Source organism: Hypanus sabinus, chromosome 12, assembly GCF_030144855.1.
Source record: "Hypanus sabinus isolate sHypSab1 chromosome 12, sHypSab1.hap1, whole genome shotgun sequence".
Taxonomy (NCBI): Eukaryota; Metazoa; Chordata; class Chondrichthyes; order Myliobatiformes; family Dasyatidae; genus Hypanus; species Hypanus sabinus.
The window spans coordinates 70,251,746-70,265,694 of record NC_082717.1 but is presented as its reverse complement, the minus strand read 5'-3'; the positions used below and the strand labels follow the sequence as shown (position 1 = coordinate 70,265,694).

Below are 13,949 nucleotides of genomic sequence, written 5' to 3'. Positions count from 1 at the left end.
ATTTATTTTAATTTTCAGAGTGCTAGGCAGCTGCTTAAAGGAGCCCATAACTGCTGATTGTTGGGACAAGGTTTGAATTGTCAAGGTATTTATAAAGCTTTGAAATTTGCATCACCTGGCTTTTTCTAACAATGATTGTGAACAAGCCATATATATGTACACACACCAGACACACTGATAATAAATTTACTTTGACCTTTGAACTTCAGAGGCTTTTGGCTTATATGTTCAGAGGATAATGACCAAAGTTTGACTTCTGGTTAGAGTTCAAAATTTAGTGTACAGATAAGAAGTTTTATGTCACTTGAGTTTAATGCCACCTCTGTATCCAGAAGTTGTGATCTTGATCAAATCTTTTCCAACTGTTTAAAAGTATTTTTCCATTCAAAAACTATTTCTCATGTGTCCAGCTAAGTCCACAACATTTTGTCCTGAAGTATCTGCACATAAATACAATTATTCTTTAGGACAGAGGTTCCCAAATTGAAGTCCACAGCCCCCTTGGTGAATGGTAGGGGTCCATGACATAAAAAATGTTGGGAACCCCTGCTTTAAGATGTATTCATTAGTCTGCTACTTGAGAAAGTCAGGAGAGCAACACACCCATTCTACATGATCTCCAGTTGCAAAGGAACAAATTGGTTACTAATCAGTGTTGTTATACAGAATGTAACATTCAAAGATCACAGCTTTGGCTCAGTATAAGAAACTGTATTTTGTTTGAAAATTATTAAAAACTGAGGCAAAACATAAATCCATGAAAAATTAACTTAGTTTCACTTCAGAAGGAAAATGAAAACATCATAGTTAAACATCACACATCTATGGTGAAGGGACTTTTAAGATATAAACAATTCTATATTCTGCTTTACTAGGAACTTCATATTGTATGTTTTATTTATAGGAACAGAAAGTAGCAGCTTTATGACTGGATGTTAATAGCATGCACATTAATACAGTACTTCCTCACATAAGATAATGTCTTATGGTAACTCACAAATATGATGTCTTTATCTCATGCAAACAATGGCAGAATTGCGGTAGATGAGGTCAATGCTGCACAGCAAACCAGTTAAAACAGCATTTTGGCTATATAATGCTTATTCTCACATAGAGAAAAGGAACACATTATGTTGATGGCACTTTAGCAAATTTTTAGCCCAATGCAGTTTTGAATGACGTTGGAAGACATAGAATTCAAGCAATACATTTTATAGTATCAGAGGATACTCTAACTAGTAAAGCTTTAAAGAAAGGAACAAGGCTTAACAACGGCAATTGCAACTACATGTGGAAGTTGTCCTTCATTAAAATGTAGAAGTACAGTTCTGTGCCAAAGTCCTAGGCACCCTAGATTTTAATATAAATTTTGATTTTGATTAGTTTTCTGCATTACTGTGTCAGTAGAAAAGAGCAAATTTTAGATTTCCAAACATACATTTTCCAAAAATTACAAAAATTTTTTGTATTTTGTTATAGAAAGTAACATATTAATAGCCACTTTTCAAACAAAAACTTGCTTACTTTGTAGGTATATAGCTCAGTGCATGATTAAGCAAAGATAACAAAACAGATCAAGTTCATAATGAGTTGAATGAACTAAACTGATTAACTGAAACCCAAACGGGTGTAGAAGGAATCAAACTGAGCGAAGGACAACTTAAATTAAAAGGTGAGGGCATGGCAGAAGTGACAGTTCAACCTTCAAGTCATCAATTCATACACCATGACGAGAGTGAGCACAGCAACAAGACACAGGTTGGTCATCCTGCATCAGCAGGGTCTTTTCCAAGTACAAATTTTGCAGCAGACAGAAGTTTGAAGATGTGCTGTCCAAGCTCTTCTTAAGAAACACAAAGAAACAGGAAGGATTGAGGACCACAAATATAGTGGTTAGCCACAAAAATCAAATGCAACAGATAAGGGACACATCAAACTGACATTGCTTCTAAATCAGAAAAAGTCCAGCACTGCTATCAGCTCTGAACTCACAAAAAACTACTGGAACCCAAGTTCTATATTTCTACAGTCTGGAGACGTCTTGTCAGAAATGGTCTTCATGGAAGCGTTGCTGCCATAAAGCAATTCCTCTGAAGTGGAAGCAAAGTCAAGAGACTCACCTACACACAAAAACACAAGGACTAGGGTGCTGAACAATAGCAGCAAGTGCTGACTTGGACGAGTCAACATTTGAAATTTTTGGCTCAAACAAGAGGCAGTTTATATATAGAAAGGCAGGAGAGTGCTACATGGATGGGTGTCTGCAGCAACAGTAAATCACAGCAGAAGTTCCCTGCAGATTTGGGGTTATATTTCTGCAATTGGAGTTGGTGATCTGGTCAGAATTAATGGAATCCTCAATGCTGAGAAGAACAAGCAGATTCTCATCCGTCCCACAATACTGGCTGATCGGTCCCAACTTCCATCGGTATCAGGACAATGACCCCAAACACATGACCAAGATCACAAAGAACTATGGTCAGTTAAAAGACGAACAAGGAGTTCTGCAACAGATGGTTTGGCCTCCAAAGAGCCCTGATCTCAACAGCATTGATGCCGTTTGGGATTACCTGGAGAGACAGAAGCAAGCAAGGTAGCTAAAAAGTCTACAGAAGAACTGTGGCAAGATCTCCAAGATGCTTGGAACAACCTACCAGCTGATGTTCTGATAAAACAGTGTAACTGAGAGAATTGATGTTGTTTTAAAAGGCAAAAGGTGGTCACACCAAATATTGATTTGATTTAGTTTTTTTTAAAACCTTTTACTCTTCTTTATAGCATGTTTTTGATATTTAGAAACTTCATTTCATTATTTTTGAAAGCATCTTTGCTTTACAGATTCTTTCTTTCTTTTTCAATCTTTTTATTATTACTAATATAAATATTAATATAAAATTGATACATAGATAATGGGATTACAAACATACACATTACAACTAAACATGAAAGAATACATAAGCAATAGTTACGGTATAAATGAGTATTCCCAAATCATGGACGATACAAATAACAAATAAACAAGGCAAACCTAGGTATGTCATAATATATATCAAAAAAACAGAAAAAAGAAAAAAAAATTATTCAAAAAAAAACCTAATCTAATAATAAGGAAAAAAACGAAAAAAGAAAAAAGAGAAAAAGAAAAAAATGCAAAAAAAAGGACTGTTTATAATATCTCACAAAAATACAAAATCATCAGTGTCGTCAACTCCGGTCCTCTCAACATATATAAAATCGAAACTGGAAAAACAAATAGGCTTGGAACAGTGACATATTACATCATGTTAAAATATTGAATAAATGGTCTCCATCTCTTTTCAAATTTAATAGAAGTATCAAATACAACACTTCTAATTTTTTTCTAAATTTAGACATAACATAGTTTGAGAAAACCAATGAAATACAGTAGGAGGATTAATTTCTTTCCAATTCAACAAAATAGATCTTCTAGCCATTAATGTAAGAAATGTAATCATTCGACAAGCAGAAGAGGATAAATGGAGTGAGTCCATCATTGGTAAACCAAAAATTGCAGTAATAGGATGAGGTTGTAAATCAATGTTCAATACCGTAGAAATAATATCAAAAATGTCTTTCCAATATTTTTTCAAAAGCGGACACAACCAGAACATATGAGTTAAAGACGCTATCTCAGAATGACATCTGTCACAAATAGGATTTATATAGGAATAAAAATGAGCCAATTTATCCTTGGACATATGAGCCCTATGCACAGCCTTAAACTGTATTAATGAATGTTTAGCACATATAGATGATGTATTAACTAATTGAAGAATTTTATCCCAATTCTCATTAGGGATAGTAAGGTTAAGTTCTCTTTCCCAATCATTTTTAATCTTATAGGAGGGCTCTGAACGTATCTTCATAATTATATTGTAAAGTTTTGATATTAGCTCTTTCTGAGAAGGATTTAGTTCAAACAAATTCTCCAAAATACCTGAAGACACAAAATTTGGAAAAGTAGGAAGTACAGTATTTAAGAAATTCCTAATCTGTAAATATCTAAAAAAATGAAACCTAGGCAAATTATATTTATTAGATAATTGTTCAAAAGACATAAAACAATTATCCAAAAATAAACTGGAAAATACTAGTAATCCTTTAGTCTTCCAAGCTGAATAAGCTTGGTCTATAATAGAAGGATAAAAAAAGCAATTGGATACAATAGGAATATTTAAAACAAACTGAGTCAATCCAAAACATTTCCGAAATTGAAACCATATACGTAAAGTATGTTTAACTATCAGATTGTCAATTCGTTTCGGCAATTTAGAAAGAGCAAAGGGAAGAGAAGACCCTAAAATAGAACCCAATAAAAATCCTTGTACAGATTTAATTTCCAGGTTCATCCAATGAGGGCTAAAAGATAAATCCCAATCTTTAACCAACATATCAAATATCGGATATTAACTGCCAATAAAATCTAAAATTAGGCAATGCCAATCCACCTTCATTCCTTGCCTTCTGTAAGTATTTTTTACCTAATCTAGGAATTTTATTCTGCCATATAAATGAGGAATTTTTCGAATCAACATTAGCAAAAAAAGATTTTGGAATAAAAATTGGTACTGCTTGAAATATATATAAAAACTTGGGTAAAATAACCATCTTAATAGCATTAATCCGACCTATCAGAGATAAAGATACTGATGACCATTTAGTAAACCAACATTTAATCTGATCGATTGGGGTAAAAAATTAAGCTTAAATAAGTCCTTATAGTTTTTGGTGATTTTAATCCCTAAGTAAATAAGAGAGTCATTAACTAATTTAAAAGGTAAATTTCCATAAATTGGAACCTGTCTATTTAAAGGAAACAATTCACTCTTATTAAGATTTAATTTATACCCGGAAAAATTACTAAATTGAGCCAACAATGACATAACTGCAAGAATGGATTTCTCAGGATCAGAAATAAATAATAATAAATCATCTGCATATAGTGCTAGCTTATATATATCCATCCCACGATTAATGCCAAAAATGTTCTGTGATTCTCTGATAGCAATTGCCAAGGGTTCTAAAGCAATATCAAATAATAATGGACGAAGAGGACAGCCTTGTCTAGTACCTCGAAATAAATGAGAAAAGGGAGATCTTTGATTGTTAGTAAGTGCCGAGGCTACTGGAGTATGATATATCAGTTTAATCCAGGAAATGAATGTCGGACTAAAATTAAACTTCTCAAGCACAGTAAATAACTATCAAATGCTTTCTCCGCATCTAGTGAAATGACATATTCTGAAGTGCTATGTGAAGGAGTATAAACAATATTCAATAATCTCCTAACATTGAAAAAAGAATAGCGATTTTTAATAAAACCAGTTTGATCTTCCGAAATAATTTGGGGTAATACCTTCTCCAGCCTGGATGCCAGTAACTTGGAAAAGATCTCGGAATCTACATTCAATAAAGATATTGGTCTATAGGATGCACAGTCAGTAGGGTCTTTATGTTTCTTCAATACTAAAGAAATGGAAGCTCTATAAAAAGATTACGGCAAATTACCCAATCTAACTGCTTCTTCAAAAACCCTGCATAACCAAGGAGAAAGAGTAGCGGGAAAACATTTTAAAAATTCTACTGTATACCCATCTGGACCTGGTGCTTTCCCAGAATTCATAGAGGAAATAACCCTTTTAATTTCTGCATCCATAAAGGAGTTTCTAATATTGAAAGATCATCTGATAATAATTTTGAAAATTCAATTTCCCAAGATCACCACACATGGTATTATAAATATGAGGGAATTCAGAATGATACAGGGAGTTATAAAAATCTTGAAATGATTTGTTTATCTCATCATGGTTAACTGTCAGATCCTCATTCTGCTGACTAATCTTAGTAATTTGACGTTTAACCAAAGCATTCTTCAATTGACTAGCTAACAGTTTACCCCCATTTATCACTATGTATAATAAAAATCAGATCTGGTTTTCATTAACTGATTTTCAATTGAAGATGTAAGTAATAAACTATGTTCCATTTGAAGTTCAACCCTTTGTTTGTAAAGCTCCTTACTAGGAGTAGTCGAATATTTCTTGTCAATCTCTTTAATTTTAATCAACCAATAAAAGAGTTTCCTTCTTAATGCGTTTTCTCAGACCAACGGAGTAGGAGATAATCTGTCCACGTATATATGCTTTAAAAGTGTTGCGAAGTGTTCCGCAAGAAATATCATCCGTGGAATTAGTTGAAAAGAAGAAATCGATCTGTTCCTTCATAAATTTAATAAAATCCAGATCTTGCAGAAAGGTAGAATCAAATCGCCATCGTCTAGCACTAGAAGCTGTATCCGTAAATTTAATAGAAAGTTTTAATGGAGTATGGTCAGAGATGGCTATAATATCATAATTACAACCAATTACCGATGGAATAAAACAAGAGTCAATAAAAAAAATCAATTCTTGAGTAGCAATGATAAACATGTCAGAAAAATGAAAACTCTTTGTCCTTAGAATGCCAAAATCTCCAAATATCAAAAATTCCATTATCAGTCAAAAAAGAGTTAATTATAAGTGGCCAACTTACTAGGTAAAGTCTGAGTAGATATAGATTTGTCCAACAAAGGATTTAAACAACAATTAAATTCACCACTCATTATTAACTTATATTCATTTAGAATATAAGTAGAGAAGTATATAGTAGAGAAGTAAATAAGGACTTAAAAAAAAAAAAATCGGGATAATCCACATTTGGAGCATAAACATTAACCATAGCAACCTTTTTGTTAAAAAGTAAGCCAGTAATTAACAAAAATCTACCATTCGGATCTGAAAAGATATCGTGCTGGACAAATACAATGGAGGAGTCAATAAAAATTGAAACTCCCTTTACTTTAGCATTCAAATTCGAATGATACTGTTGACCCCTCCAAAACCTAAAAAAGCAATACTTATCTTCTTTCCTCATGAGTTTCTTGTACAAAAATAATATGTGCATTAAGTCTTTGGAATACTTTGAAAATCTTTTTCTGTTTAATCGGATGGTTTAAGCATTAGTATTCCAAGAGACCAAACTAATGGTCTGAGCCACATTTCTGAAATCAACCCTGTGGTATATAAAGGGTTAACCTAATTATCAACTCATGCACCCAGAAGAGGAACAAAAATAAGGGGCGGACCCGGAAGTGACGACATCGTGGACATTTTAGTAGTTTAATATCAGCCCAAATGAAGATACTAAAAAACAAACTGATGTAAAGAACATAAGATTTAGAAAAACACCCCCCACCCCCCACCCAAGAGGAGAAAAGACCTCCCCAGCCAGGAAAAGGCTGGGAAAAAGGAGAGATTAAACTAAATCTACCCCCATATCAGTAGAAGGCAACTCCGTATATAAAGGATAAAAACGATCCACACAAACTCTAAAGAAATAATAATCACTATACTAAAACCAAACTTCTTAATATAATTGGTAGTAAAAAAAATATAATCACTAATAACTTATAAATCGGGTTAAAACCCAAACAAACCAAAAAAAAATTTAAACTGTGATAAGAAATGCATTATAGGAAGAAGACGAGAGAAAAAAAATGACGAAATAAAAAAAAGCCAAAAACATTTTAAAGAAACCACCATCTTAGTAAAAAAAAATTCACCTTTGAAGGATTAATAAAAATGACCAAAGCTAAAGTACAGTGATTGAAGAAAGTAAAATAAAAAGATTAGTACATCAAAAAAAAACTTTAACTAGAGTATAAAATATAGAGTAAACCTACACCAATAGACAGAAACAAAATCTGGTTTCGGAAACAAAAACCATCTTGCAACAATCAAAATCACTCATCTATTAGAGATGAGAATCCGTAGCAGTAGGGAAGTTCTCATTCAAAATGCTTCTCGCTTCAGATGTAGAAAACACGCCGAGATGCATTGGGAGGCAATATTCTGAGCTTCGCAGGGTATAAGCGCGCAGATTTTAGATTTTTCTCATAACATTCAGACATCAGAGATTCAAAAAGCCTTGCCTTCATTACTTCTGGACTAAAATCTTCCACTAATCGAAAATTGAATTCTTGAAATTTGACCATCCCTACAAGCCGAGCCACATGAATAAGTTGCTCTTTATCATGCATATAATGAAATCAGACAATTACAACCAGTGGTTTAGCTGAAGCACTTGGTGATCGACGCATAATTCTGTGAGCTCGATCAAGTAATGGAGGACTGTCTGGGAATACAGAAGGGAACGCATCCTTTAAAAGTTGAGCAAAGTACTTCGAGGGGTCCCCTTGTTCAATACCTTCCGGGAGACCAAGTATGCGTAAGTTCTGTCTTCTGGACTGATTCTCAAAGTCGACGCTCTTGGCTTTAAGTGTTTCCACCTGTTTAATCGTCGCAAGTAATTTCTGCTCCAGTTTTTCAATTATCAAGTCTCGCTTCTGAGCGTCTTCTTGCAAAGTTGCGATTAGAACTTGCTGCTGGTTAACTACTCAATCCGTCTTATCCATATAATCTTGAAAAGCCTTTATATCTTGTTTGAAAATTTGTCGTTGTTCTTCAAATTTTTCATTTAAAACCTCCAATAATATTTCATAAGTCAATTCAGTGCACTTAGGATCGGTCTTTTTCTTCTTCCCGTTCCCATTAGGATCTTTCCCAGGTTCTTGCCCTTTAGATCTAAGAGCCATTTCTGTATTCATTTCTTCAAAATTCACAACAAACTCTTAAAGTCCAAGAAAGTAGCAAGAATCTTTTGGTGCAGGTAAAACTAAGTTAAATAAGGGTGATCGTAAGTTAAAAAAAGTAAAGGTTATGGAGCGAATCTGAAACAATGCTCACTCCATGAGCGTCTCCTGCTGACCTCCTACAGATTCTTTTTTACATGTGCCCAAGACTTTTGCACAGCACTGTATCCCTCAAGGCAATCCTATCACATGGGCAACAGCAATAGAGCACTAATAAAATGATTTCATATTTCAAATTCATTAATGTACCCTTGATCTTTCAAGAGTTACAAACAACATATATTCCTTCAAGCTCATAAAAAACTTGACAAAACTGAAACATTAAGGCTATTTTCAAAGCTCTCACTTGAGTGAAGTTGATGGTGAAGATGGCATGGGATCGACTGCTGACATCATTCATCCCTGTCGCAGCAGTCGTTCGATTGATATTTCCAGCTTCCATTAGCTCTTCCACATCACTGTAATTCTGCACCAAATGCTTTGACAGATCTGAAAGCAAAGATAATACAGATAGCTAACAATGTCTTCCCTCTATTTTATAAATGGATGGAGAATAAAGCTGACCCTCTTGTTCTGCCCCCGCATTTTATGGTAAAATTCTGAAAATCAGGATAACTGCTTATGTTAAGAAAGCACGGGAAAAATTGATGCAAAATCAACTGCATACAAGAATCAGAAGATACAGCAGCACTTAATGTTAACAAATATGGTAACGATCAAAAAATATATAAACAATAGGGCCTTTTAAGAGACTTAGATAGGTATATGGAGATCAGAAAACTGGAGGGCTACGTGGTACAGTAATTCTAGATCTTTTCTAGTCGGCACAATATTGTGGGCCAAAGGCCCTGTAATATGCAGTAAATTTCTATGTTTCTGTGTATGATTCTAATTCACCCTATTCTTCCACTCTTTACCCATTGCCCTACAAATTGTTTTCCATCTAATAGTACTTAGAAAGTTACTATTGAATTTATTCTTAACATCCTTTCAAACAATTTATTCAGTAAAATACAAAGTCAATATATTAAAAAAACTGAACTTGCCTATGGCTCTAGTTTCAAATTATGAACACTGATGATTTCACCAATAGAAATAATTTTAGTAAGTTTGCAGATGACACAAAAAATGGCGGTATTGTAGGCTGCAAAGACAATTGTCCGTGGATACTGCAGGGCACAGCTCCCTTGCAAGATGAACTCAAAGCATAAGACTGGGTCACATCCAATCTAGCCTTTTATACAAATTTCTTCACTTCTGTCCTTAGCAAAAAAATCATTAACGCAGGAATTTAAGATGTTGGAGTGCAGGACTCTGTCTTGAGATGCCTTGACTCCTGCAACAATGACCTGGGCTGAAGCAATTGATCTCTTGCCACAGTTACTTTCCTTTATATCAGGTATAACTGTTGAGTTTTCCCCTTGAATCACACAGATTTCAGTATTATAAAGACACCTATTTGGTCAAATTCTGCCTTAATGTCAGAACACACTTGCTTTTAGGAATTCAAACTATTGGTCCATATTTTATATGCAGTTCAAGCAGACCACTAGTGAGACTATTGCTAACAAGCATTATCATCTGCACTATACATCATGATGATTATGCAGAGACTGTAAATGATTGGATTGGATTTTTGAAGGACACATCCGGCCAATTTTCCACATAGCTGAACAGACAAATATTGGAGGAATACTGGAAGGTTTAAATTGTGTATTTTTTGTGCGCAAGATGATATTTGCAAGTGTCCTGGCTACAAAGAGATTTTTTTCCCAACCCATTTCACAATTCTTATGAAAACAAAAGCCATTCATAGATTTAATCTTTCTTGAATTTTTGTACTAATTAATCTAGCAGATTTATATTTTATTTGTTTAATGTACTTTGCAGTTCATCACATAGTATTATAAAATACGCAATTCACTGCACTTCCATTCCACTCAAAATAGACATAATCAAGTAAAAATATAGCTTATGCTTGAAGATTCTATTATATATACTGTATGTACTTACCCTCAACATATGGCCCTTCCTTTGGATGCTCCCTCACTCTTAAATTGTATGTTTTGGTTGACTTTCTCCTGAGCAGATCCCTTACCCGTTCATTATAAATCTCCAGGTAGCTATTTTGCAAAAAAAAAGAAAGACAGGTTTAATATTTGTGTACATTACAGCTTTAATCATGCACCACCCCCCAGCAGCAAAACCAGATGAATCTTGAATCCGAAATAAATTTTGCAAGAGTCCCAGGGCCTGCAAATACAATTGGTGCAAGTAAATGTGAATATTAATTACTAACTCACGAAATTTAGAAGATGGGTTTTCAGAAAGAAAGAATTGGCTTTTTATAACTTCTGGATATTCCACAGCACTTGATAGTCAGTGATATACCTTTCAAACTATAATGACCATCATAGGTTAAGAACATGTAGGAGTACAAAATCTGTAGTGTCATGGGTGTTCTTGCATCGAAAGAAAAAGCAAACCCTGGTCAAGATCAGATCTCAAAGATAACCACCACCAGAGATAAAAGCCACAATCATTGGATTTGGAGGTCACAGAGCTGAAATTATTTAAGAAAACTGTAAAGAACTATGTTAAGCAACATGCTGTGTAAAGAGCTGCAGAAAGTTAGAATGATGTAACATCGCTAGTATGTTGACAGAGTAAAGAAAATTTACAAAGACATCGCCAGCACTGGAGGACTTGAGTTATAAGGAAAGATTGAATAGGTTAGGAATTTACTCCTTGGAATGTAGAAGACTGAGGGGAGATTTGATAGAGGTATACAAAATTATGAGGGCTATAGATAGGGTAAATGCCAGCAGGCTTTTCCCCCACTGAGTTTGGGTAGGATTACAACTACAGGTCATGGGTTAAGAATGAAAGGTGAAAAGTTTAAGGGGAACATGAAGGGAAACTTCTTTACTAGAGGATCATGTGAGTGTGGAACAAGCTGCCAGTGCAAGTGATGCATGTGAACTCTATTTCAATGTTTAAGACAAGTTTGGAAAGGTGCATGGATGATAGGGGTGTGGAGGGCTATGGTCTAGTGCAGATTGATCGGAGTAGGCAGTTTAAATGGTTCAGAATGGACTAGATGGGCCAAAGTTCCTGTTTCTGTGCTGTACTTTTCTATGACCATGTCAACAGTGCTGCAATTTGAAGGAGAAATAAAAAGAACTTCATTCCGAGAAATACAACACTTATTGGGAAAGGTTAAAAGTAGTAGCAGCTTGCAGAAATATGGCAGAATAAGAAAGAAATTTAAACATTTTATATATAATGTAGACAAATTTAAATGCAATATCTTGAAGATCAGAAAGCCAGCAGAGGTTCCAGAACAAGACAGCATGAGATAGATTATAAAGAAATATTCTAGGGAGGGATGTAGATGAAATGTCAGTGAGAAAGAAATGAATTTTTGACTATGGAAACTTAAAAGTGGGTTTTAAAGATCTTAGGGCTATGAGCAGTTTGGATAGAAGGGTAGTGTTTCATAGAATTAATCACATAAATAACCTTTCGTAGTTTCATATTTTCTTTTGGCACCCCAACACACAATAAAGGGTAGTTTGTCCTATTTTAAATCCAAAATTGTGTTTATAAAAATCAATGTTAATGTAAAATAAGTATTTTTCCAACTATAAAAATGGTCGAATGTTGTTAAATTTTGTACTTACTATTCAGCAAAATATAACCAAATGTGATATAAAATGTTTACAATAAATGATTGGAATATTGCGCCAAATTTATAAACTTGTTTTCATTCATGAGCTCATATCTTAGACCTAAACTTAGTATTTGTGAGCTTCAGTGATACAGGATAAAGCACCCACCTGAATTCATACTTCAGGGAAACATTTTTTGATATTTTTATTTACAATCTTAGCTGTTCATTTTAATAAAAATATTGAGGAAGCTGCAATAAACTACCCAATTCTCATCACAACACTTCAGAATATTATTGAATACATTGTGATTCTTCACATAAGCACAGAATTGCATCGAAGTCAGAGGTCTAAGAAAATTCAGCAAAAATATTCCAGTTTCCTACCTAACTTCTGTACGAAATGAAGCTTCGTCCCAATTAGACTTCTGAGAAATTCTGTCATATAGCCCTTGGCAAATTCGAGGTATCAAGCCTACATCTTCCTAAAATAGAATAGTACATTCAAAAAAATGTACATGGCAAAGCGAAGCAAGTGAGCTATTCAGCCATAATTGCATCTTCCACAATATTCAAATTATGAAGCATTCTAATTCTCATTAACACCACCTTAAAAGTAGTGCTCATCAAATTAACCATCTGAAGATTTGTTTTGTTGAATAAGGAAACTATGCACAATTTACAAACTGAGAGACAATTCTGGAGGAAATATAGTGCTCATTTCTAAATACTAGGCCAAAGGGAGCACTAAAATTGGAATAGGCTTCACCTAAACCAAACCATACCAACATCCTTGCTGATTAGGCAAGGAGAACTGTACGCGAGTTATTAAACCAATAGGTTAGAGGCAAGAAACAGATCTTTAAAAGGTTTGTCTGGAGGGACCAAGACAATCTATGGTATGAAATTAAATAATCGAAAATAGAGAACAATGAAAATAAGGAGGCCCAAGGTAACAAAAAAGATAAGAGAAAGGACACAAAGGAAATGAGACAATAGCTAATCAACTACAATTCAGTTTAACATTTTATACTGTAAATGCTTTAAAGAAATGTCATCAGACAAATCTGACAGAGCTACATAAAGAGCAATTAGCTTGATCTAAAGCTTGCCAATGAGATTTTAAAGAACACATTAAAGGAAGGTAGAAATATAGAGAAATAAGGGGTTTGGGAAAGGAACTCCAGTGCTCAGGAGCTCAACGAGACCAGGCATCACCAGCAGAGCATGGCGTGAGAGTATAAGGTGCCAGAACGTCGTAATTGACATAAAAGTAGCTCTTGCACCTTTGATCTAACACAGCATCTTACCGGGTTTCCCATCATTGTATACGATTTACCAGATCCAGTCTGACCATATGCAAAAATACACGCATTGTAGCCTTGAAAGGCAGCTTTAAGGACATCAGTGCCAAGATCTTTAAATATCTGCAAAAAGAAGTATACTTTACAAAAGACAGTAATTGTATAAAATAAGGCCTTGCTGAGATACAAGGCAGAATTTATAGAGAGATACTGAGTTAGCATTTCAGGTCATTTGAGATCTGATGAGAGGTCATCAACGATCATT

General features: G+C 34.3%; 1 protein-coding gene across 2 annotated transcripts in view; it reads right to left on the bottom strand.

Moving 5' to 3' along the window:
• kif16ba (kinesin family member 16Ba) overlaps positions 1–13,949 on the bottom strand; it is a 171,928-nt gene that overhangs the window by 120,130 nt on the left and 37,849 nt on the right. For both annotated transcript variants that reach the window (XM_059986193.1, XM_059986194.1), the window contains exons 4-7: positions 13,691–13,807; positions 12,768–12,865; positions 10,724–10,833; positions 9,057–9,199 (exon numbers count right to left, since the gene is read on the bottom strand). In XM_059986193.1, coding sequence (XP_059842176.1) covers positions 9,057–9,199; positions 10,724–10,833; positions 12,768–12,865; positions 13,691–13,807 — 468 coding nt within the window. The remainder of the gene's footprint in view (positions 1–9,056; positions 9,200–10,723; positions 10,834–12,767; positions 12,866–13,690; positions 13,808–13,949) is intronic.